At 41.9% G+C, this 26916-nt stretch overlaps 1 protein-coding gene across 3 annotated transcripts in view; it reads right to left on the bottom strand.

The window, feature by feature from the left end:
• Nucleotides 1-26916, bottom strand: part of CACNA1S (calcium voltage-gated channel subunit alpha1 S) — a 3469037-nt gene that overhangs the window by 2131117 nt on the left and 1311004 nt on the right. For all 3 annotated transcript variants that reach the window (XM_044076603.1, XM_044076604.1, XM_044076605.1), the window contains one exon: nt 15744-15864. In XM_044076603.1, coding sequence (XP_043932538.1) covers nt 15744-15864 — 121 coding nt within the window. The remainder of the gene's footprint in view (nt 1-15743; nt 15865-26916) is intronic.

Genomic DNA, 26916 nt, shown 5'->3' with positions numbered 1-26916 from the left:
CTCAAAACAGACCTGTTGAGTCTGTCGGCCAACACGGGAATGTGAGTTGCAAGGAGAAAGCTCCTGGAAGACATCGCCCATTTCCACACTCTCATGGCCTCTCTGCACAGAGGATAAGACCATGTTCCCCCTTGTTTGTTGATATGCCAAACAACAGCCATGTTGTCTGTCCAAACTGCTATGGTCCCCAGAGGGAGGCATTCCTGAAAGGCTTGCAAAATTAGAAGGACTACCCTCATCACCTGGATATTTATGTGCAATTTGGCCTCTATGGGGGACCACGTTCCTTGAACTGTCCTGAAAATGCCCCACTCCCCCACCCCAACAGGGAGGCATCCATGGTCACTGTGGCCTTGGGTGGGGAAAGACAAAATGGCCTGCCTAGACATAGACCCTGAGACTGAAGACACCAAGTAAGACGATTCCTGCACACCTGGGTTAACTTTATCATTATGGACATGGGATGAGACAGAATGGACCACTGAACTGCCAGGATCCACTGGAGAAATTGCATGTGATACCTGACAAGAGGGACTAACTGAATTGCAGCCGCTATTGAGCCTAAAGTCTGGAAGATCAAGTGAGCCGACAGGTGCGACAGATCCAGTAAGAGAGAGACCTGATCTCAAATTAACTGCACCCTGCAAGGAGTGCTGCTGCAGTCTCTGATAATGTGTTCAGTTGGACCCCGATGAACTGCAGATTTTGGCTTGGCACTAGATTGGATTTGGGAAGATTCACAGTGATGCCTAGAGATTGGAAAAGATTAAGGACATATCTGGTGGCCAGAGATAGTACATGCCTCATGGAAGCTGTGAGAAGTCAACTGTCCAGGTACGGAAAAACCTGGAAACCTTGCAGCCAGAGATGAGCCACCGCCACTACCATACATTTGGTAAACACCTGGAGGTCAGTGGTGAGTCCAAAGGGCAGGGCTCTGAAAGTACAGTTTTGTACCTACCATAAATGTAGATGTTCGAAGATCCACATTGCTGCAGTCCTTACATATGGGTAGTCCGCTGTCCCTGGTCGGCCCGAATACCAAAGTATTAGGCTGACGTCAGTCAAGGCGCTTAAAACTGACATCAGGACGTCAGGGTACAAAAGCGCATGACCGACGTCATTTCCTCAGTCTTTTCTTGCCCCAGATGTCAGAAGGCCCTAACAAGACAGGCCAAAGCCAAAAACCAGCAAAACCCAACCAACCACCCGTGCACTAACCATATTTACAATATGTACAACACAAACCACACCACCACCTTCAACAACAGAGGTGAAGGAGGGAGGTAAATTGACTGCAGCAATGTGGATCTTGAACATCTACATTTATGGTAGGTACAAAACTGTACTATGTTCTTCATCTCACATTGCTGCAGTCCTTACATATGGGTAGAATCCCAAAGCAGAGGTAAGGGAGGATGGCAAAACTATAAAGCATTAGGAGCTGCCAACATGCCTTGTAAAATTGCAGTTGCAAATCCAGCCCTAGATTTAGAGTAAAGTGGAAGGTGGTAATGCTTAGAGAAAGTATGCACTGAACTCCAAGTAGCTGCTTCTAAAATATCTTTAGTAGCCACCCCCCTTAAAACAGCTGTAGAAGTGGCAGTAGCCCTAGTGGAATGAGGCCTAATCCCAGCTGGAATCTCCTTACCATGATGGGAATAACAGAAAGCAATACAAAAACCAATCCACTTAGAAACAGTTTGTTTTGAAACAGGTTTGCCCTGAGAACCCAAAGCAAAAGAAACAAACAACTGCTGAGACTGCCTGAACCCTTTAGTTCTGCTCAAATAATATCGCAACTGTCTGTGAATATCCAAAGTGTGCAAAATCTTTTCCCCTTTATTTTGGGGGTTTGCATAAAAAGTAGGCAAATGAATAGTTTGGTTTAAAGCCACACTAGAAACCACTTTAGGCATAAAAGAAGGGTTAGTACAAAGACACCCTATCCTTGTGGAAAATTAAGAAAGGCTCAACTGCCATAAGGGCCTGTAATTCAGAAACCCTTCTCGCAGAAGTAATGGCCAACAAAAAAGCAGTCTTCCAAGATAAATATTTCAACTCTGCCGATGCTGCAGGCTCAAAAGGTTGTAGAGTGAGTTTCTCCAACACAAAATTGAGATCCCAAGCAGGAGTAGGAGCTCTACGTGGGGGTCTTATATTCTTTGCCCCTCTAAGGAATTGCTTAAACAAAGGCTGAGAAAATAATGGTGGGTCACAGTCATAGTGAGCAGAGATTGCTGCAGCATGAACCTTTATAGAGGAGAAGGACAAACCTTTGTCCAATAACTCAGTAAGGTATTGAAGCGCCACACTTAAATTAGGTTTAGAAACATCAAAGTCCTTTGCTGTACTCCAAAATAAAAATCTCCTCCATTTATCTGCGTAAACTTTCCTTGTACTAGGCCTTCTGGCCTCCAAAATAACATTCAAAACTTGTTGTGGAAGCTGAGACCCTCCAGGGTTTAAACCAGAATATGCCAGGCTGTCAGATGTAGAGAATGAAGTTTGACATTGAGTAAATGACCGTTCTCCTGAGACAGCAGGTGAGGAATCGAAGGCAAAGGCCATGGAGGTTCCTGTACCAAAGGGATGACACTGCACTTTTGGTCTCCAGGTAAAGGCCCTTCCTTGTAGGATGTCCACATCATTTGGGGACTCGACTATGGCTCCTAGTTTGCAGTCATCTGCAAACTTCATCAGCCAGAGGCCTTCTGTGTTAGCCTGTACTTCAGAGAAGTAGATACCAAACAGGAGAGGTCCCAGGACGGAACCCTGTGGCATTCCACTTTTCACTGCCTTGAGGTCAGATTTGGAGTCTGCAACTTTTACAGTGTGGATTCTGTCAGTGAGCCAGTTGGCAACCCATCTTGTGACGTAGGGATTTATACCTAGTTTAGTGAGTTTAGCTATAATTCCAGAATGAGGGATGGTGTTGAAAGCCTTGGCGAGGTCAAGATAGGCTGTGTTCTAACTATATATCTCAAAATAATATAGGCTGTGTTCTAACTATATATCTCAAAATAATACTGTAACAGTGAACATCAGATAAATCCTACGACAGAGTCACTGTTATTGCAGTCTTGCAAGTGCTGCAAACACACTATTTTTACATTGTAAGATAAAAAAAAACAATGTTTCATGTACCATTTGACTCCAGGGCAATCATGCCACCTACAACATGGCAGTATAACAAAGTACATATCTGGGTCCAGACTATCTACATTCTAAGTGTGGTTTATCCTCTCTGATTCATAAGTGGTTTATTTCTTACTGTCTAGGATCATATCCATAGGATGCCCTTGAAACTAAATTCCTCCATTTCTCACTCTTTGTACTGTGGAGTAACACACAGTTCAGTCCTGGGTCTCTTGCTCTTTACTGTGTGTATGCAGCCCTTGTGATCATGTTAGAGGAACATATTTAGCATACCATAGTTATGCTGAGGACACTCAGCTTCATCTTTCTTTTCCTCAGGAATAAAAAGCAAATGCGCATTCCCTTGTAGACAGTTTTAAAGGCATTCGCCAATACCGTGTTCCAAACCAGTTGAAGTTAAACACATCCAAGCCCGGGGCCATGGCTCTGCATATTGTTCTGTGAAATTCATCAGCTTTGCCACTTCCATCATTTATTCTCTATCCTCACAACAAACTTGAGTTTAACTCCAAGATGCATAACCTTATTGTTATCCTGGCAAGTGGCTGACATTTAGTAAGCAGGTGTTAATCAGAGTGAAGTTACTTTACTTCCATCTTCATGACATCTCCGAGATCAAGCACTTACTACCTAAAAAGGATCACTCTGTAGTTATTCACACCTTAGTCTCTCTCCAGTTTGTCTATTGCAATGTCGTCTGCCTAGGACTTTCTGACACTGAGGCAAAATGTTTACAGTGAAAAACTCTGTGGCTAAGCTACTTAAAGGTATATCATGTTACCACCATATTACACTTGTGTGACAGAGCGTGCACTGGCTTCCTGTTCATTATCAATTGTCTCCTTACACAATCTAGGTCCCCTTCGCCCAAAGTAGCTAACTTTTGACATATTACCCTACTTGGGCAAAGTGCTGAGCCTTGCAGGGACTACTAGTGGCTCAGCAGGCATGTGTAGAAACATTAGGTATTCATGTCTTTGTTTATTAGGCACCAAGCCTTTGGAATCAATTACCTCAGTAGCTCTGGGACTGTTTTACTCTGGCCTGCTTTTGGAGATCTGTATAGGACCACTTGTATCATTTAGTCTTTAATGAAAACTTTTCACTCCAGTCCCATGCAATCATCTTTGATTAGCAAAGTTATTTAAGGATTTTATTCTCAGAAGCTTGCACTTATAATTTTATATTTTACTATTTTTATTCCTAGTGTTTTGTGCTACAACACTTAACTAAACTGAAGCTGGGTTTGCTGCCCTAAACTTCATTTCATAAACAATACTAGGCGAGGAATTTCACAAGATAAAAACACTTAATCAGTTCTGAAATCAAAGAGCTGTGGTTAGTGGATTTTCTGTGATAATAACAACTTAATAAAAAAAGAGTTTTGTACTTACCATAACTTGGCATCTGTGCTATCTAGTGTCATTATTCATCACAGATTGGTCTTGGATCCGACCTCAGATCCAAGCCAGCAACTTCTCAGATCCGGAGCTCAAGCTCCTCCCCTCCCACAATCCCCTCCTACCTTCTGACCCTCAGATCAAGTTTGCTAAATTAGTGGAAATGCAGAAAAAAACTGCCCTAGAATGCCAAAAATACTGTTGCTCAATATAAACCAATTCAGCCTCACCAGAACCCCTAGAAGGCAGGGGGAAGGAGGACAGGAATGTGATAAATAATAACACTGGATAACACAGATGCCAAGTTATGGTAAGTACATAACTCTTTACCTGATGCCATCTGTGTCATTATTCATCAAGGATGGGTCAGAGTCTCAGCTACTACATCCTGGGCCTCAAGGAAGACTATGTTGGAGCACGGAGGAACCAAAGGAAGCCCTATTCCTAGACACCAAATTCAATTTATAATGTGAAATGAAAGCATGTGGATTAGACCAAGCCGCAGCAGCACAAATCTCGTCAATGGAAAGTCTAGCCAAGAAGGCTGATGATTTAGCCACAGACCTAGTAGAGTGAGCCTTAACTGGTCTGGGTAACTCTAAATGCCTACTAGCATAAATGAAAAAATACAACTAGCAATGCACCTGGAAATAGTCATATTGGAAACTGCCTGGCCCCTTCTGTTTTGAGAGAAGGCCACAAAGAGTTGGGTCCAACTTCCTAAATTCCTCAGTCCTTTTTAAACAAAAATGTAATTGACTGTGAATGTCTAAAGAATGCAGAATATATTCTCCCTTATTAAAATAATTAGGGAAGAAAGCAGGTAGTTGACTCAACTGATTGAGATTAGTTTCCGAGGCCACTTTGGGAAGAAAGGAAGGTTTGTTTTAAAGGACACCCTATCATGAATGGATATTTAATGCACAGACCCTGAAGTTCTGAAACCCTCTTGGCAGAAGTAATGGTCACTAAAAGCTGTTTTCCAGGAAAGGAATTTAATATTGCCTGAACCAGCAGGTTCAAAAGGTTTTTGCATCACAGACTGCAGCACCAAGGTCAAAACCCATGGCAAGGATGGGTTCTTAATAGGAGGCCTAAGAAGAAATACTCATTTCTAAAGGCTTTTCACAATCTGGAAGAGAAGGTAGGCTCTTCATTAATATGGAAATTAGATATGGCAGCCAATTGTAGCTTAATGGAAAACTCCCCATCCTGAAAATGAGAAGACACAAAGAGCAAAATATCAGAAATAGGGGCTGGAAAGGGGACCAGATTTCATTGTTTGGTCCAAATGGAAAACTTTTCCTTTACTGGACTATACCTTCTTTGTAGACAGTTTTGAGAAGCAAAAATGTCCCCTACTGGGGAAGGAACTGGCTGTGAAGATACTGGAAATGGAGAACCATGCTTTAGGGTCCAGAATTAGTGGAAGCCCAATGGGAAATAAGAGAGAGGATCCAGATTTCATGGGATCATAATGGAGCAACACATCGCTAAGGATAGGCCCCGGAGAAACTTGCCTGAAGATTTCTGTAAATGAGGCAGCTCCCACAAAAATTGCTGCTTTAGGGAAAGAAGGTCCCAGGTAGATGTACCACATGAAGGTTCAGTTTGATCAACACTGCCTGGAAGAAGTAAACCTTAAAGCTCAATCAAATTGGACTGCTAACATCTCCTTCAAGTTGATATGTAGATGTTGAAGTCTGGCAGGCCACGTGTCTTGTATCGATTTTCCATTTAGATGAGCTGCCCAAGCTTTGTCTGAGGCATCTGTCGTTAAAATCTGACCCCTCTGGCGGTCACAGAGAGTCCCTTGTTTAGGTGACATTCCTGAGCCCACCACAAAAATTCCTTTTGAATGCAAGGTTATTTGAATGACAGTGTCCAAATCTTGGCAGTGCTGTGTCCATCTTGAGATACCATTGTAGCTTCCTCATATGCAGTTTGGCATTGGGCAGTACCAGAACACAAGATGCCATGAACCCCAAGGCTTGAAGGACTGTCCTTGCAGTCAGCCTGGACTGATGAGACAACTGGTGGAAGTAAGAGAAAGATTCTTTTGTTTGTCCGGGGTCAAAAGGCCATCTGGGATGCTGTATTCAGTCTCACACCCAGAAAGCACATGTCCTGAGAGGGTACTAGACTGGACTTTATTTCGGCACAGAATACCCCAGGCATCTTAACACTGCCATCACATACTGTAAATGATGAAGAAGTTCGCCATTTGGGGGCCAATCAGGCAATCGTCCAAATAAGGATAGATCTGTATTCCTCTTAGCCTGAAGAAAGCTACACTGGAGCCAGAACCTTGAGAACACTCTGCGTAGATAAGCCAAAGGGCAATGCAGAGAACTGTAATTGAAGTCCCAGCCCAAAACGCAGATACTTCCTGCAACTGGGCCTGATAGGAACATGAAGGTAAGCCTCTTTGAGATCCAGAGTCACCATCCAGTGATCTTTGCCCAGCAGAGGTAAAAGCTGTTGTAACGAACTTGGGAATGTCCAGATATGTGTTGAGGATAGATAAATCCAAAATTGGTCTCCACGTGTTCCTTTCTTTGGTACTAGAAACAGGCGAGAATAAAATCCTAGGCCCACTTCTGGCAGAGGACCGTGTATGGCCCCTATTTGAAGTAGTAGAGAAATTTGTTTTGAGCCTCTAGTCTTTGCTGAGGAGGAACGTCTGGCATGCCTTTGAAAGGAGGCAAGGTATGGAAATAAAACTTGTAACCCTGGTGTATGATATCCAATACCCATTTGTCTTGGGTAATCAACATCCAATTTTCCTTGAAGAGTGCCAACCTTCCTCCCAAAGGTGCTGCCAGGCAAGAAGGATCTGGCAGCTGAAAAGTAGGTCATTGGGCCTGTTTACGAAAGGACTGGCCCCTGCCCTCACCGAAGATTGTGCAGGTGAACTCCTGTTCTAGGCCTGAAAGAACTCTGAGCTCTGCCCCTACCACGCCTAGATCTACCCCTAGACTGAGAATCATAAGAAGGATACGTCCACCCCTTAGCAGGCCAATTCCTACTAAACTTCGGAGGCTGAACTTGCAAAAAATCTTTAACAGCCTGCATAGACTTAGCCTTGTCTTCCATTTTCTTCAAGACTGATTCCACAGGTGAACCAAACAACACATCAGACTGCAAAGGAGCATCCAAAATCCTTGTCTTAACATGGTCAGATAAATTCTGATCCTTTAACCAGGCATGCCTGCGAAGAACTGAGCCAGTGGCAGCCACCCTAGATGAGGCCTGCACAGCATCAAAACCACACTGTAAAGAATGCTTACCCACCTGTTCAGAGACATGCACCAAATCTTGCAACTCTTTACACTCAATGCCTTCCGCCAGAGCATCCACCTTAGACTTCAATTGAGAAAGAAGAAAGTTTTGATATTTCAACATATGAAACTGGCAATTCAAAGCCCTCATAGCTAAGGTAGAAGATGTATAGACCTTCTTTCCCCATCTATCCAAAGCTCTGGCTCTTTATCTAGAGGAACCGGATTTTTACAACAGAGGCCTTGACACCCTTAGGTCCCTGACTAATAGTTTCTGGGTCCGCCCTAGGACTCTTATAAAGATATTTATGAGCCTCAGGCACCCTGTAATACCTATCCGGTTTAACAGGAGCAGGAGGCAGAGAATCAGGATTAAGTGAAGCCTCTGCAAACACATCTTCCACAACATCCAGAACAGGGGTATAGCCAAGGGCCTATGCTGGGGTAACAGCAAAATCCCTAAGCCTTTTCCTAGAATCAGAGAAGTCCTGACCTTCCCACTTAAAATGTTCCCTCATAGAATGAAGTGTCTCTGAAAAGAAAAATCCTCTGGAGGAGAAGCAGAAGGAGTGGAATCATCTGCATCAGAATCAGAATAAGGAGAATACTCCTGCAAGTCTTCAGCTGAAGACTCTGAAACATCCGAAGCCTGCTCAAAACTTCCCAACTCTGGCTCCACCCTAGGCCTCTTATCAGGAGGGGCATAGAACCTCTAATCAGAGTAATAAATCTTCTGCCATTTTAAGCATGTGCTTCTAGGCACAGACCCTGCTGAACTAGGAGTGACACCAACAGAAGCTGAAACTGGCCTGCCTCTGGGAGAAGCCTTGGAAACAGAAGGAGAGGCCTAACCACCCTAGGAAGGAGGGAGTACAGTAACCTGAGGGAAACCCCTTCAGCCTGACCTGCCTCCTGAGAGCCACTCCCAAAATCAAAAGGGTCCCCCGAGATCCAGAGAAGCCTCCGCGGGGAAAAAACGGTGCCACTAGACCCTAAAGAACTGAAGACCCAACGGACGATCATCTTGCCTGGGTTAACTGTTTTGGCAAGGATGGGTTCTTAATAGGAGGCCTAAGAAGAAATACTCATTTCTAAAAGGCTTTTCACAATCTGGAAGAGAAGGTAGGCTCTTCATTAATATGGAAATTAGATATGGCAGCCAATTGTAGCTTAATGGTAAAAAAACTCTCCCCATCCTGAAAATGAGAAGACACAAAGAGCAAAATATCAGAAATAGGGGCTGGAAAGGGGGACCAGATTTCATTGTTTGGTCCAAATGGAAAACTTTTTCCATTTACTGGACTATACCTTCTTTGTAGACAGTTTTTGAGAAGCCAAAACAATGTCCCCTACTGGGGAAGGAAGCCTGGACTGTGAAAGGATTACTGGAAATGGAGAAGCCATGCAGTTAGATGAAGGGTCCAGAGATTGGGAAGTGGAAGCCCTGATGGATGGGAAATAAGATCCAGAGAGGGATCTAGTATCCAAGGAAGATACTTCAGATGAGACATCAGGAAGGAGAACAATGCCTGAGGAGGCCAGAAAGGGGCAATGAGGATGAGAGAGGTCTTCAGATGACGAGCTTTCTGAAAGACTTTAGGTATCAGAGGAATGGGAGGGTAAGCATAGAGGAGACCCAAAGGCCAGTCATGAACTACAGTGTTCCTAGGTGACTCTCCTGCTGGGAGATCAGGGCAAAGTAATTGCTGCATTTGTGGTTGACTGGGGAGGAAATGAGATTGCAGCAAGGCTGCCCCAAACAGTCAAAGATTTGTCTCACCACTGACGGATTCAGGGACCACTCTTGAGGACTCAAAACAGACCTGTTGAGTCTGTCGGCCAACACGGGAATGTGAGTTGCAAGGAGAAAGCTCCTGGAAGACATCGCCCATTCCCACACTCTCATGGCCTCTCTGCACAGAGGATAAGACCATGTTCCCCCTTGTTTGTTGATATGCCAAACAACAGCCATGTTGTCTGTCCAAACTGCTATGGTCCCCAGAGGGAGGCATTCCTGAAAGGCTTGCAAAATTAGAAGGACTACCCTCATCACCTGGATATTTATGTGCAATTTGGCCTCTATGGGGGACCACGTTCCTTGAACTGTCCTGAAAATGCCCCACTCCCCCACCCCAACAGGGAGGCATCCATGGTCACTGTGGCCTTGGGTGGGGAAAGACAAAATGGCCTGCCTAGACATAGACCCTGAGACTGAAGACACCAAGTAAGATGATTCCTGCACACCTGGGTTAACTTTATCATTATGGACATGGGATGAGACAGAATGGACCACTGAACTGCCAGGATCCACTGGAGAAATTGCATGTGATACTTGACAAGAGGGACTAACTGAATTGCAGCCACTATTGAGCCTAAAGTCTGGAAGATCAAGTGAGCCGACAGGTGCGACAGATCCAGTAAGAGAGAGACCTGATCTCAAATTAACTGCACCCTGCAAGGAGTGCTGCTGCAGTCTCTGATAATGTGTTCAGTTGGACCCCGATGAACTGCAGATTTTGGCTTGGCACTAGATTGGATTTGGGAAGATTCACAGTGATGCCTACAGATTGGAAAAGATTAAGGACATATCTGGTGGCCAGAGATAGTACATGCCTCATGGAAGCTGTGAGAAGTCAACTGTCCAGGTACGGAAAAACCTGGAAATCTTGCAGCCAGAGATGAGCCACCGCCACTATCATACATTTGGTAAACACCTGGAGGTCAGTGGTGAGTCCAAAGGGCAGGGCTCTGAACTGGCAATGATTGGCCCCCAACTAAAATGTAAATGTCTCCTGGAGCATCTGTTGATCATTATATGATAGTACACATCCTTGAGATCCACCGATCACATCCAATCATCCTTGCACAGAGAGCAGAATGGACTGAACAGTGACCTTCCAGAACTTAGACTTTTTTGCCGATAGATTTAACTCTTTGAGGTCCAAAATCGAATGCAGGTCCCTGGTCTTCTTTGGCACCAAAAATGGCTCTTTTTTGAAGATGGTCTAAACCTCAAGACAGGCAACTCCCTTACGCGGAGTGGAATGTCTGGGAGAAATTTTCGAATTGGAGGGGGCTGAGAAAAGGGAATGGAGTAACCCCTAGAAATAATTCTTATCACCCATTTATCAAAGGTGAGATTTGTCCAGGCTAGTGGGTGAAGGGAGAGTCGACCCCTGATTGCCTTCAGGGCAGGACAGTTGGGCGGTATCTCAGGAATGCTTCTCTAAGAAAGGTTCTCGGGAGCCCTGGTTCCACAGACCCCCCCCCCCCCCGGCCCTGGGGCAGTGTCTGCCACTGAATACCCTGCCCTGGCTGGTGGAGGAGGATTCCTGGGGAGCATCCTGAATGGAAGACTTTGAGTCCTGTGGAACCAAAGTTTCTTACTTCCCCTCTGGGTCTCAGAAAAGGACCACTGGGGAGTAGAAAACTTGATCCCTACCACAGAGAGAGACTTACCTTCCTGTTCGCTGTGGGTCAAGGTATCCTTAACAGATGGTCCAAACAAGGTGGAGCCAAAGGGGGTGTTAGTGAAAGATGCCTTAAAGGGTTCTGCAAACCCACAAAGATGAAACCAGGAATGCTGTCAAATAGCAATGCCAGTGCCTGCCACTCGAGAGTTGGCCTTCCCCATTTTGGAGATCAACCTCAATGAAGCATTAGCCAAAGATGTTAGAGTAGACAGCCTTGGAGAGAACAGTTTGAGACACTACAGAGTCAACAATTCTGACAGGGAAGTGGTAAGTTCTGCAACCAAATCCCTCTGAAGCCAGGTGAAATCGGACAAGTAATTAGTTGCTCTCAGTCTAAAGGTAGTTGAGGCAAAAACACGCTTTCTGAAATGGTCGCTCGCCTGGGACTCCATGTTCGGGGGATGGACCGAGGAGCTTTGCTCGGCTAGCCCCTTCTTAGTAGCAGCAGCCACCACATTGGCATTGATGGGGACACCTTTGCTCCAGAATGTTCTACCCTTGGGAGGACTGAAGAATGTCAGCTTTTTTGGGCACAGGTTCCACTATGTCCAGCTCCTTCCGAGCCTTGCTGGTAATAAAGTCCACAAGCTTGTCAGCAGGGGGGGAACCCAGGTAGAAGATAGGCCCGTCCCGAAGGCCTTCAGAAACACAGATTCCTCCGAAGATGGGGTAAGGGAAGACCAACCGCCTCTTTGCTTGAGAACTTCGAGGATGTCCCTGAAAGACACTTCCTCAGGCGGAAGTCTGGAGGACCCATCTTCCTTCTCAAAGTCCGTGTCCTCAGTTTCTCTTCCGAGGGTGTTCCACAACAACTGGAACATCCACAGAGGTTCCTCAGTAAAAGAATACAGGCCATAAGTAATATGTCCTAGGCAGACCGCCTCAAGGCCCTATCCTTGTATTCTGTCTCCTATAGGCTTTTGAGGGGAGCTCTATGCCTGGCATACAGGGCATTGTCAGACCCCATTCTGATGGACCTCCTGCATATCCACAAAACAAACAGTACCACAGTTACCCATTCTAAAGACTTAAACCTTGCCTGTGATATAAATAAGACCTGCTAGAGAGACAGGTATGTATCCCAGAGACTACCCCATCTACTGAACACGCTCCCCATCCATGTGAAGCAGAGTTCCTCCCTAAACCAATTCAAGTGCAACTTGGACAACTGGATGGGAAACCGGAAATTCATCCCTGGTTTGGCACCTATGTCTCTAATGCAAACAGGTAACCTGTAAATGGTTCATCTCCCAGGCCCATGCTTACATTTGTCAAGGGTATTAAAATTTGTCAGAGATTTGGGATGCATGGCTAGGCTTAAAAAGGCCCTTGTGGTCGTTAGCCTAGTAAACACCTATGAATGTATGAACCACAGTGTGCTGAGGGGGGGACTCAGAAGAGACGGGGACCCATTGTGGGGCAGCGCCCGCCTGAAGGCATTCATGGGAGGGCTGACCCTGGAAGGATGATGATGCCCGAGTACCCAAACCTGAGATAGGCTGGGGAGGACCTAGAGAAGAAGGAGAGGTAACTGGCAAGCTGGAGAAAGTCCTCTCTACCGTCCAAAAGGCTGATGGGCTGGATGATGCTCCCCCCTTCCCCAGCAGGCAGGGCTGCATGGGAAGGCAGAAGAGACCCTAATGCAGCACCTAAGCCCTGACGATATCGGCCCTGAGTTGTCCAGCAATGAAGCCCCCAAAGGAAGGGAACAGTCCAAAAAATCCGGACCAGAATCCACCCCCAGGGAACTCGTACTGACTTCTCAGAGAAGAGGCGCATCCTGTTCCAAGGGCAGAGGAACACAGTCAGCCAGGGACCCTGAAAGTGTTGAGAAGGGGGGGGGATACCCGACACTGTTGGCCTCACCCTACAAATCCCCTGGTCCTGACATTCCAAAACCTGATGGATTGGAAGAAGAGAGTGGAGTCATACAGATGGGAGGGGTCCCCTGGCCACCTGGGCCAGGGATGGCAACACGATTTGGGCCTTGAGGAAGCTACTCATCATCCTATCCATATCTGAGGGAAGGAGACTTCTGGAGGATCTGGAAGAAGTTGACGAATGGCCAGATCTAGCTGGGGATCCGACCTTGAACCCCATTGCTCTACGGTCCCAAGAAGGGGATTGGCTCTGACAAGTCAGATCCAATTTTCTAGATGATCAAGAGGGAGAATTCTCGATAATAATGGTATTCAACAGAACTGTTGGTTCCGAAAGTCTAGTGGGATCCGAAGTTTTAGAGTGTGTGTCAGACGGATCCGACAAATGTCTCGGATCCAGGGACAGCTTGCCTCTACTCAGATCTGAAGGCCTCTGCTCTGCTAAGGCCTTGGATCCGAGGTTCTTGGAGTGGTGAATCTTGGATCCGAACTGAAGAGGCTGGGCTCGGATCTGGGGATTTGCGATCCGAGGGCTACCTAGGTTTGTTAGAAAGGGACAAAGAAGAAGACCCCCCGAGGGAGGGGGAGGCCTCTTTTTCGGTTCCTGAGAGGGCTTGAAGAGAGTGTGCGAGGGCAGAGGACCACCCTGAGCCAAGCCCTTCAACAACAGCTTATTGCAGTGCTCCATGAGGGCCCTGGGGTTGAATGCAGCACAAATGTGGCATTCAACCTCCAGGTGCACTAACCCCAAGCAATACAGACACTCCTCGTGCAAGTCGGAACACGGTATCTTCCGACTGCACAAGGAGCATCTTTTAAAACCGGAAGGCTTCTCAGCCATGGAGACACCATACACCACACAAGCAAGTTATAGACAAACTAACCCCAAAACAAAACAAAACAAAAGGAAATAGAATTTTTTTTTAAACTATCCTAAAGGAAAAAAGGTCAGGAAAGGTAGCTACCAGAAAGAAGAGGGGGGATATCTCAACTAAATTAAAGTATTTAACAACTGGAAGCAGAGGTAAACTAACTAACTACCGACAGATGTATATAAAACTTAGAAAAGGAGACAATAACCCCAAGAAAGTAGTCACTTATCTGCAATTGGACAGCCCGAGTCTGGATCACTTCTGAAGCATTTCAGTGGCAAACGAAATCTGAGGGTCAGAAGGCAGCAAGGGATTGTAAGAGGAGAGCAGTCTGAGCTCTGGATCTATAAGAAAAAGGAAAAGAAAAATAATCTGGTTCAACACAGCAGTGAAAATCAATATGTCCTTTATTGTATCTGATTTTTGATTGGATGTTTTAGTGTCTAAAAATGTAACTGCTATTCTATCTTTGTTGGTCTGATGAAGCGGATGTTATTCCGAGAAAGCGCTTACCTACTACAATAAAGGACATATTGATTTTCACTGCTGTGTGGAACCAGATTATTTTTCTTTTTCTTGTATTCTCTGGTTTTGGCATCTGATTCCTTATTTGGTTCAAGGACTGTTTTCGTTTGAGCTCTAGATCTGTCTGAGACATTGCCAGCTTGGATCCGAGGTCAGCTCCAAGACCCATCTGTGCTGAATAATGACATAAATAGCATTAGATCTAATGTTTTACTGTGGGTCAGGATCACATACAGTTTATGTTTTATAAGCATTTGCTTTTTAAAGTCAATACTCAGTGCATGAATATGGTTGCATGCTTCATGGGTCTGACTCCTTTGGCTAAAACAGCCTCCTCATGCTAACACCGTAACAAATGAACACGCCATCATGCTACTTTGAAAAGAACACCTGGTCTATGCTTTAAAATTTTAGATGAAGTAATATATTACCTTGGCTTCGTATTCCAGTGAAAGTGTGACATGTCTATCCAAGCCATATGACTTGTCCAAATACAATAAATTATTTGCCTATTCCCACTTTCACTGAACAGGCAGCCTGCCATACAACCTAATGTATAAATAAGACCTTACCAGTTGAAGGCTATACGCTCTTAAGAGTCAGTTTCAGAGTAAAAGTGGGATACATACTGGTCTCCTACAACTGGGATACTTCTGTCACTCTTACTTGCTAACATTTGTAACTGCATCGCCGCTATGCTATGCTATGGGGACAGACAAAAATGCTACAAAAAGTTATTTAAAACACAGTCAGTCTAATTAATTACAACAACAGTGCTTCAAACCAAACTAAGTTAAGTCTAGCAAATACCCCTGAAAAAATGTTTTCCCATTAGAACAAATATACATCACTGATAAACCAGGAAATACTTTAACTGCAGTATTTGCTTTGAACACCATGAACCCAGGCTGTACAAAAACATTTCTTGGGTTCAAAAGCAGTCAGAAGTTGATGCACAGGGACAGTAATAATCTGGAAATCCTATGATCAGTGCTGGCTGTAAAATAAATTATAACATGGCTATTCTAGTAATGCTTTCTTAAAGGCATACTGCTTTTTGAACTTTATGTAGATGGCAACAGTGAGAATCATACGTAGTGAGGACTGCCTCTGACTCTCATTAGGTCTAACTCTTTATGAACAGAAAGGATACAGTTACCACAAACGAAAAGTATAACGAAGTAAATGCAGACAAGAACTCCAGGGAAGGACGGGCCTCCATACGCCAGGATTCCATCATACATAATTGAGTTCCAGTCTTCACCTGTAAGGATCTGGGGAGAAAGACAGATTCTGTCAGAGTTCATATCAGAAATACCAGCAAGTATGATGTTAAAGGCTTGTACAGTAATACGTCTGGCAATTCCTACCCAGACAAATTTACAGTGGTAATGTGCCTTCCACTACTGTGTGAATAAACAAAGTGTAGTTGTGTAAGTCCTACTTACCTGTAACAGTAGATGTTCATATAACACACTGCCTAACTCACATATGGGTAGTGGTGCCCTATTACCCTATCTCTGGCAGTCTACTAAAGTGCAGAGCTCCTTCCACTGCCTGTGTGCAGATGTGATGGAACAATCACTTGCAAGTACATGGACTAACTTTGAAACCCACAGAGAGCATATTTTTAGTTTTCCAGGGTCCAGTAGGAAAAGAAGATGAAAACCTACTGTTCCACATTAAAAGCCACGTATACACAACAAAAAAGGTTGTAGAGCACCGCTCAGTGGCAGCCCAAACAATAAACTATGCACATTCAAACAGGGAAGTGGTGGGTGGCTACTGTTACTAGGGCAGTATGCTTTAGGAACCTGTTACTTGTTCAACAAACACACTGCCTTACTGGCAATTGGGTGGATTACCAAAACTTACCTAACTTGGGAGGAGGATGAATAAGAGCCCAGGAACCCCTGGAGAATGATCCTAGTGAAGCCTGCTCTGGATTTAGAAAAGGCATCCAGCTTGTAGTGCTTCATAAATGTATGGACAGTGGACTCAAGAATACTTCTAGATTTCACACCTTTCCAATAAGCCACTGAATAAGAAAAGGCCCTGGTGAGATGTGAATTTACGTTGCCTGGATTTGACCTGCCATGGTTGATGTAACAAAAACAATATCACAGGGCACCCAACATGCAATGGTTTGGTTGCACACAGGTTGACACTTTTTTGCCCCTGTGCAAGAAATAAAAAAGCCTTTCTTCCTGAAGGGATTTGTTCTGTCACTGTAGTACCTAAGCTGTCCTTGCACATACAAAATATAAAGTATCCCCTCTCCCTTATTCTTGGGTTCGGGGAAGAACACAGGGATTCTGAGACCACCTTCGGCAGAAAAGAGGGATTAGTACATAACACAAACTTTTCCCTGTGGAAAATCAGGTAAGGATGTCCCACCATGACAGCTTGCAGCTCAGAGACTCACCTGGCAGATGTCAGAGCAATAAGCAAAACAGTTTTCCATGATAAGAATCTCAGATCAGCCTGAGTAGTAGGTTTGATAGGTAGTAAAGTTAGTTTTTCTAGATCACAGTAGAGATCCCATGAAGGAGAAATTTCCTTGTGAAGGGGTCTCATGCACAATACCCTTTTCATGAACAGTTTTACCATAAGAGAAGGAGTCAGATCCACTGGCTGACAAGCAGCGATAACTGCTAAATGCAGCTAAACAGACAAATAAAAAGTCATCCTAAAGTAGGTCACACAAATATTTCAAGACCAGAAAGATGTTAACCTCAAGAGACCCTCTGTTCCAATTTAGGCACCGCGTGGCAAAACTCATCCATTTGTAAACGTAAGTCTTTCTAGTAGCAGGTTTTCTGGCATCCTTTAACACCTGCTGTACATCCTCATAAAGCAAGTGCCTAAACAGGGTCAAGACTGAATCATCCAGGCTGTCAGCTGTAGTTGCTACAAGCTGAGGTGCATCAGTCATGCCTGAGACTGTGTGAGCAAACCCAGAGTGTGAGGAAGTCTTTCGTAATTGCTCTTGGAGAATACCATTAGAAGGAAGAACCAAGACTGCCTGGCCAATAAGGGGTAACCACAAGGATCTTTGGCAGTGCTTTTTGAATTTGCTGAAAGCACCTTGTGAAACAGTGGAAAGGGTGGAAACACATACAGGTACATTCCCGTCCATGGGAAGGAGAATGCATCTGTTTTCTAAGCATTGCTGCAAGCATGTCTGGAACAGAGTTTCTCTAGCTGTCCACTTTGAAAGGACTCAAACAGATCTGTTTGAGGCATTTCCCACATGTGGACTACATCCTAAAACACCACTGCCTTGAGCTGCCACTCATGGGGGTCTGCCCAGGATCTGCTTAGTCTGGCTGCCACAGTGTTTTGTTCTGATGAGATATGTATGATGCCTGAAGAGTCAAAGAATGCTGTAAATCCAGTACTCAGATCATCACTGCCAACCAGCACAGAGGGTATGACCTTGTATCCCCTTGTTACTTGAGGTACCACATAACTGTGGTGTTGTCTGTTACCACAAGAAGAGGACCAGGAGTCCATAAAAGGTGAAGGACATTCAAGGCATGGATCATCACCAATAATTCTTTGAATATAGGTGCTGGGTAAAACAATTTTGTAAGTACCATTGAATTTTTCTCATGTGGAGAAGGGCCACTGGCATCAAGAGATTCATGGATGCCATCAGTCCTAGAATATTTAGGAAACCTGTTGCTGAGGAAATGTTTCTCCTAGAGAATTCCTGAAACATTGTCTGGTAGGACAGGACTTTGTCTCCAGGGAGAAAGAACATTCTTTTGTTGGTGTCGATTAAGCATCTCAGGAAGGCAAGTCCAAATGTTCAGCTTGAACCCTAACTAGGAGAATAAGGTTGAGACCTTCTCTAGTAATTCCAAACAACTGGATGTAGACTCTGCACAGATCAGCAAGTCATCCAAGGAAAAAAGTGAATGCCAAAAGTCTGGCAGTGAATCACTATCAGAACAATGAATTTGGTAAACATTCGAGGTGCAGTGGATAACCCAAAGGGAGATACAAAGAACTGATAATGAGACCCAAACAAAACAAATATCAAAAGACTTCTGAAGGGATGTGCAAAGGGGATATGAGGGTATGCATTCGTTAAGTCTAGGGTCACCATGAAGTAGTGGTCTGGCAGAAGAGGAAGTGAGGAAGCACTGTCTGTAGAGTAGCATCTTGAACTTCGGGACCTTGATAAACATACTCAGAAGGACAGGTCCAACAACAGTCTCCACAACTGCTCTTTTCTGGGAAATGACGGGAGCAGAGGTGGAGTACAGTAAAAGGCTGGAACAGGAAATTATCCCTTTTTGGAAAACAGCCCCTCTTGTCCTTTTGAGGAATTCTAATCCTGCTATTTAATTTTGGTGCCTAGATTTTTCTTCAGCTCAGACTTCTGCATGTAGAGCCACCAAAAATTATCCTATATATTAGATTGGAAACTCAGGGATATGGAACATTTTAGATACCCCATGCATCTGTTTAAGTCTATCATCCAAGTGCTTACGGATCTGATTAGCCGCTGTACCAAACACACAATCAGAATCAACTGGAACATTCATAATCTCACTTTACAACTCATCAGAAAAGTTTTGCCTGTGTAACCAACCATACCCTCCTTCCTACCAATGATGTCACTGCATTTCTAAACATAATATCCACCCCCATCTAAGCACTCATTAAAGTATGTTTAAACACTTGAGAAACACTGGAAACAATCTCTCTCCTACAGTCTTTCTGCTCAGCAGGTAATGATGCAGTGAACTCTTCTAAACTATACATACACCTCAACACAAATTACCACATAAAACATTGATAGTTAAACAGTTTGAAAGGTACCATGCTGGTCTGTGCCAGCTTCTTTCCCTGAGATTCATGCCACTTGCCTAGTTTATATCAGTAGGGTCTCTGGGGACACAGATGCAGGGGTCACAGACAAGCAGGCTTGAAGGTCAGGCATGAGGGCACACCCTGAGTTACTTAAACACTTTTTTAGGCAGAGGTTCAAGAATTGCAGGCTTTTTTTAAAGTATTCTCCAACACTGGGATCAGTGGAGGGAAGGTCACCATGCCCAAGGCTTCATCCTCCTAAAGATTATATATCCTGCTGATCTTGGGGGCAGTCAATGATTGTTGACAACTGAATATATCCCTAAATGTACCCAGCATTTGGGAAAAAGAAAAAAATGGTTTGGATTTTTGAACCTATTTGACCGCATCAGAGTCCATCAAGTCAGGGGACAAAAATAGACAGAACAATACCAAATAATGGCTACATGGTCAGCCAGTACAAAATGAACAAATTCCACCATTCTCCATCTACATAGCAATATGAAGTCTATTTCTGTAGGGGGTACTATTCTGAATATTGCACCGAGTACAATGACAGTAGTCTCAGTAGCATAGTTCCAACTACAAAGCACATGCACAAAAGTCCCCTGATTTTGTAAAAAAAAAAAAAAAAAAAGAAAGAAAGAAAAAAGTTTCAGTCCAAATGAATGGATACAGCCTAAAGCAGTATTAGACAAGAAATAAATCATAAACTGATGATCAGAAATGTTTAACAAAATGGCACCAAAATTGTGATTTAAATGAAACAAATGTTTAAAATGTTTTTCATCCAGTTCAATTATCTCAAATAATTATAATCTCAAAGCAAAAACTACAATATCAGCAAGTTTTCCTGTCAAAACTTCCAAATGAAGCTTTTAATCAACAGCATAGGCCTTACTGTGCAAGTCAAAGTAAAAACAGAGGCATATATATATAATTTGCAATAAAAAATAAACAGTCAAAGCAACAAAATACACTATTCAAGATTCAAGGAATGACAGAAAAAACAGGAGGAGGAAATAAAAACTCAAAAGGTTTCTTAATTGCGCTCAGCAGCTAAAATCTCCAGAGCAAGCAACAGTCTTCTCAGAGATACTTCTCTTACTGCAGCAGATGATTTTTCTGAGCTATGCTAGATAACTGAAATTGTCTAGGCATGGTAAGGCCTTTCTGTGTCTAATAATTGTGGCTGCCAAAAAAGCAATTACTAGAAACTGGAAATCAAAATCTAAACGAGCTATACTAGAAGTAGAAAATATAGTAACAGAGATAAAACAATTATAGCTGAGATCTTTAGAAAAGGGTAGAAGGAAACTACATAGGAAAAAATGGGAACAGTGGGAACAATACATACAAGGGAGGAATGAGGCTTAAAAGGCATCAGGACTTAAATGAGCTGCGTAATGTTTGACTGAAAATGATTGGGTAGATTATAAGTGATGTATAATGTTTACAGCCAGGAGTGTCCCAGTATGGTTTGTGATATAAAATGCTTGCAACTAGGACTGTGTCGGTATGGTTTGTTTCCATTTATATAAATTTATGATTGCCTATGTAGTAAGTGATGGTTTAATAAAGATGATGTTTCTTGTTTAAAAAAAGTCAGCAATTGAATAATTTAAGTAATGTTGCTTAGGTTATATGATATATATGTGAAATAAAATGTGTTATGTTAGTTATAATGTAATTACTTTTATATGAATGTTAATTTGCCTATGTCACAAGTGATAATTCAATAAAGGTGTTTGGAAAAAAAACTGGGAGTGTCCTGTCTGTGGGTCTGAAAGGCAGTCCATGTACTTACAGGTGATTGGTCCATCGCACCTACAGACTGGTAGTGGGAGGAGCTCTGAGCTTTGACAGTGCCAGAGATAGGAAAGTAGGGCATTACTACCCATATGCCAGTAAAGCAGAGAGTTTAATGTATTGTGTGTACTGAATTTGTTGCTTTTGGCTGTGAAACTTGGGATACTATGGAGGCAGAGCCTACAGATACGCAATTTGTGAAAAGTAAACCACTTATACCAACCATCAGATTTGCAAAAGATAAACTATTTCATCTGAACAGACAGGCTCAAGTTTAACCATGTACTATATCTTTTTTACACTGCTTGATCCCCCAATTTGATTGTTTCCACATGGAGTCTGTATGTCTTCCCTGTGTTCCCATGTTAATTTGCCAGGTACTACATTTTCTTGCTACATCTCAAAAAAATGTGCTGTACATGAACTGGCATTCCTATAAACAACCATTAGGTTCACACCATGTGTTAATGAATGTGTGTGTGTGTGTGTGTGTGTGTGTGTGTGTGTGTGTGTGTGTGTGTGTGTGTGTGCGTGTGCACGCAAGTGCACGTGCGCGCACATGTGTTTCTGTTTAGGATTAGTTCACACCATTTCACACAGTAAGTGCAAGACTAAGCTCTGGATTCCCCACACCCTGAACTGTCTTAAGCAGGTTACTAGAAAAATAAATGAAAAAAAATGAATTTATTTAAGTTTTGCTTATCAGGATAATGGACTGATTGCAGAACGGCACTGCATGAGACAGTGACCAGTACAAGTGTAATACTGAGATACATATACTTCAGACTGTTAAAAAGTACACAACAGATTTAAGACAAACACAGTACTATAACATTAAACAGTGGGCAAACTAAATAAACAGAGACATAGTTATACTGCAGAGTTACTCAAGAGGAGCATGGCAACCCCGATGGAGAAGGAAGTAATAGTCCACAAAAACTACTAACTGACAGGCCAGAAAAAGAGCCACAAAAATAACTTACTGAACTACTGAGGTTAAGGAAGAAATTATGTATTTTTACTATTTTGCAAGAAGCCCAGAATTTCCAGATAGAAGACATTCAAAAAGATTGAGAGAAATTACAAGAAAGAAAAATACTTGAACAAGAAAAACTGTCAAAAGATTCAAATGCAAATTTGTGTTCATTAATGAAACATATCCATGAAAAATATTATATAGACAAAGAAATTTTGGGCCGCTTTTAAAAAAAAGTGACAGAGGAAGTGAGAAAATATCAACAACAAAACCTAAAGATTTTTGAAAGGTATATAAAAGAGACATGGGCATAGGGAAAGAAAAAGACATCTGATGTGCAGTGCCAAACTAATCAATATGAAAAAGCAGCTCCAAAGATATTTGAAAAGAAATACAGGTAAAGGCACCAGATATGGAAAATTTCACAGTGTAAAAAATGAGATCACAAAGAGGGAATGTAGAACAGAAGATTAGTAAAGTAGAAGTTAAACACATAGAAGTTAAAGTTATGGAATACATGTGAAGTGAAGGGTTTAGTGTAGAAAGTCTACCACAGGCTATGTCACAACATGATGGGACAATGAGTCTCCAAAGTAAGGAGAAACAGGTGGAGTGGGAGACTTCTGAAGAAGAAATATGGTCATGGGAAAGGAAAAGAGATTTAATATGGTGCAATATTTATGCCAAGGTGAAAGCAAAACCAATCAATACAAAAAAGCAGCATCAAAGATATTTGAAGAGAAATACAGGCAAAGGCATGTGGATATGGAAAATTTCACAATAAGAAAATAAGAAAACAATGGGGGAAGTAAAAATGGATTAGTAATGGAGAAGTTAAGGAAATGGAAACTGAAGTGATGAATTCCCTGTGAAGTGAAGGACTTTGTGTAGAAAATCCAATACTGGTAACATCACAGCATGACAGAACAATGAGTCCCCAAAATTAAGGAGAAACAGGTAGAATGGGAAGCATCTGATAACTTGCCATATGAAGATACTCTGGAGCCTTCAGTAGAAATCCCTTACAAAAGTTCAGTTGGAGTTGCACAGCAAGTGATGAAACAGGAAATAGTGGCAACTCTGACACAGTCAATGTTGTGGACTGGTAGCCCAGTGAGTTCCCAAATAAAAGAGCAATGGATGTTCAGGATGTAGCTAAAGAGACTGTGTCACAGGTTGATGTTCTGGATCTTTCTGTAGACTGCCCATGGGAAACAGAGAACAAAGAAGGTGTCCTCAGTCTAGAAGAAAATGATCTAAGGGAAAGAGTTGCTTGATTTAATATTGATGGATAGATAATATATTAAGATCGATGAAAGAAATGAGTGCAGAAAGTCAATAAGTCCCAAAATGTTAGAAGTCTGATAAAACAGATGAACATAGTAATCAAGACTATTAACAGAAAGTCATGTGATATAACAGAAGTAAACAGTATATATTACTGTGGAGCTAAATTAATAATAAAGCCTGACCACAGAAATACACAGCAATGAGGGAAAAGAAGGGAAGAAATCAAACACCATCATGGAAGCATCAAATAGTGAAAACTATAAAGCAATTAAGACAACAAATATCACTGTTCGAAGAGTAGAGAAGAGGGAACAGATCAACTAAAATACGTAGAAAGATAGACGTGATAAAAGCAACATGCAGTAACAGAGCAGACCAAGATCTCTCATACATTATTGCAAATAATAAACCAAAGATATCAGCTCAGGAAGAAAAACTTAGAAGATATGTAGATTAATATAAAGGAAAGGTACAAAAAAATCTATCCATTGATGACCCAAAAAGTTTTATACAGAAATGGGAAACCAAGCAAAATGAATAGAAACACCACCAAAATAAACTAATAGACATATTTTGGAACAGTATCTATGAAGACCCTGTGGAACATAACAAAGATGCTGAATGGATAGAAGAAGTAAAAGAAACAGTAAGAAGGTCAAATGTACAGGATATGAAATGGGAAGAAACAACGGCCAGAAAAATTGAAACAAAATTAAGAAAAGCTCCTAAATGGAAAACTCTAGGCCCAGATGCAGTACCTAACTTCTAGCTAAGAGTATTAACATCTTTACATGAAGGAAAGCCCAGGAATCCACAAACACAGAAAAAAATCCGATCTCTAGGAGCAAACAGGACTAGTAAAAATAACGCTCTTTATTTGAAGAATCACGATTGCAGGTGCTTCCTCAGACAATAACAAATTAATAAATTAAGACCATCCATTTTATATAACAGTATTCCATGATGTCACTTCCTTTTGTATTTTAAACAACAATTACAAACCAAAATACCGAAGTGAAGCCATCGTTTTTTTTAAAATGTCACTTCATAATGATAAATATATGTTCCATATCCACACAATCTTACTAGAATATAATATAACTACTAATAAAGCAATATTACTCATTCCAACATTTACCAAACAGTAAAAAATATTAAATAAAAAATGATTAAAAATCATCCCATTAGATACTCTAAAACCACTATATTAAGAAATATATATAATACCGGATATATATATCACACTAACCTATTTGGTTTTTATAAATATATATACCTAAATTATCTCATATAACTTTTGTATTTCAAAATAACTGAAATATTACAGGACTCATTTAAACCGGGGTAAGTAAAGGCATCTAAGCCAATCTGCCACTCTAATTCTCTCATTTCAAGCATCAAAGCTTGAGGTAACTCCAATAGTAACATGTTCAACACCCATAAACTGGAAACTATGTCCAATATTATTAATGACATGTTTGGACAAGGCGTTGTCCATCTTTTTGTTTCTTATAGCATACAGGTGTTGGTAAATCCGATCACTAAACTTCCGGTCGGTCTTACCTATATAGAAGCAGGGGCAGCAAACACAAAAAGCAATATAAACCACAGATTTTGTGGTACAATTAATTCTTGAAGAAATAACATATTTCCTATCTCTAATAACAAATGAACTACCAACTTTTAAATAATTGCACCTAAATTTTTTTTTCTATCTTTACATGAAGGTTTAGCCCTGAGTAAGAACCACTTATATGTGCATCCCGAACAGACAGCAACCTAGTTAACAACAGGAAAAACGATACTCCTTCTTAAGCGTGTACCTGCAAGCTATCCTAAAAACTATAGAACAATAACTTGCCTTCCGATGATATATAAACTATATGCCAACAGAGTTTATATTAATTTAGAAGAAAACTCAATAATGGAATACAACAAAAGGGTAACAAAAGAAAGTCATATGGAACAAATGATCATTTATTGTTAAATAAAGTCATAAGAGAGAATTGTAAAATGGGGAAGAATCTAAATATGGGATGGGCAGATTAGAGTGCTTACAAATGTAAAAAATACCCCACACTGATCAATTAAATTACAGTGTCCACAAAACAGTGGCAAACCACGTTGCAGTTAAGCCATGATAAAGGACAAATTATTATCACTGGGATAAAAATTCAGAGAGAGATATTCTAGGATAAGTCTTTGTCGCCATTGCTCTTTTGTCTTTCCCATAACCCATTAAGTTGTCTTCTTAACAGATTGGTTATGGTTACAATTTGGCTCTTAGAAAACAACCAAGTGTAAAGACTTCTCAACTTCTTTTCATGGATGATTTAAAACTCTACAGTTCATCAGATGAGGAGCTTAAAGCACAATTGCAAGTGGTTAAAACCTTCTCTTATGATATAATAATTTAATTTGGTTTCGATAAATGTGCAAAAACAACATTTAAAGCAGGAAAGCTGCAGCACCAAGAAAATAGTCTGGGACAGGAATGTGATATATAAAATATCAGTCTGGGACAGGAATGTGATATATAAAATATCAGTCTGGGACAGGAATGTGATGTAAACTGAGTGGGAGGGAGTATATAAATATCTGGGAACTGATGAAGGATCAACAATAAAACATGAGCAAATGCAAATAAAACTCAGTAAGGAATATTTTAGAAGACTAAAATTAATAATAAAAACTGCCATCTAGAAACAAAGTCCAATCTCTAAACCAATTTGCTCTTCCAGTTCTAACTTACAATTCTGGAGTGATTGAGTGGCCCTGAAAGGTATTGGATCAGCCGGACAGGAAAACAAGGAAAATGCTTAAAGCTTATCAAAGGATATATACAAATCAGTGTATGTCAATGCTACATATTCTTCATTCTGAAGGAGAGATGGGCCTCCTCAAAACTGATTACATGCATAAATCTGCAATCATAGGACTGCATAAATATCTACTGACTTCACCAGATCCTAAGAAAGTGAAAGTTTTAAAACATAAGGAAAACAAGTCTAACATGACTTCCCTACATAGTTTAGCAAAGGATATCAGTGTCAAGTGGGAATGGAAATCAAACCAGAAGCAGAGAAAAATCAGGCAGCAACTGAATATTACAAAAAATCAAAAGAAAGAATATAAGGAGAAGGATCAGATGAGAAGGTAAGAAATACAGAAAAGGCAAAAATGTAGCTGCCAGTACAGAAAACTCCTGGAACAACCTCATATCAATCAGGATCTGTCGCAAGCATGGTTAAGGACAGATGAATTTAAACCAAAAGATGAAAGGTTAATACTGGCAGCCCAGGACAGTGACTACATACACGTTGGTTTACAAGGCCTACTGAATATGTGAGAGAAACATACAAGTGCAAGTACAGAACTGGAAACAGTCACACATCTTGTTGCTGGGTGTGATACACTAATGGCAGAG

This window comes from Protopterus annectens, chromosome 7.part0 (assembly GCF_019279795.1).
Source record: "Protopterus annectens isolate FY-2018-M chromosome 7.part0, PAN1.0, whole genome shotgun sequence".
NCBI classification, from domain to species: Eukaryota; Metazoa; Chordata; order Ceratodontiformes; family Protopteridae; genus Protopterus; species Protopterus annectens.
The sequence above is the reverse complement of the archived record's forward strand: the minus strand, read 5'-3'. Positions and strand labels throughout refer to the sequence as shown.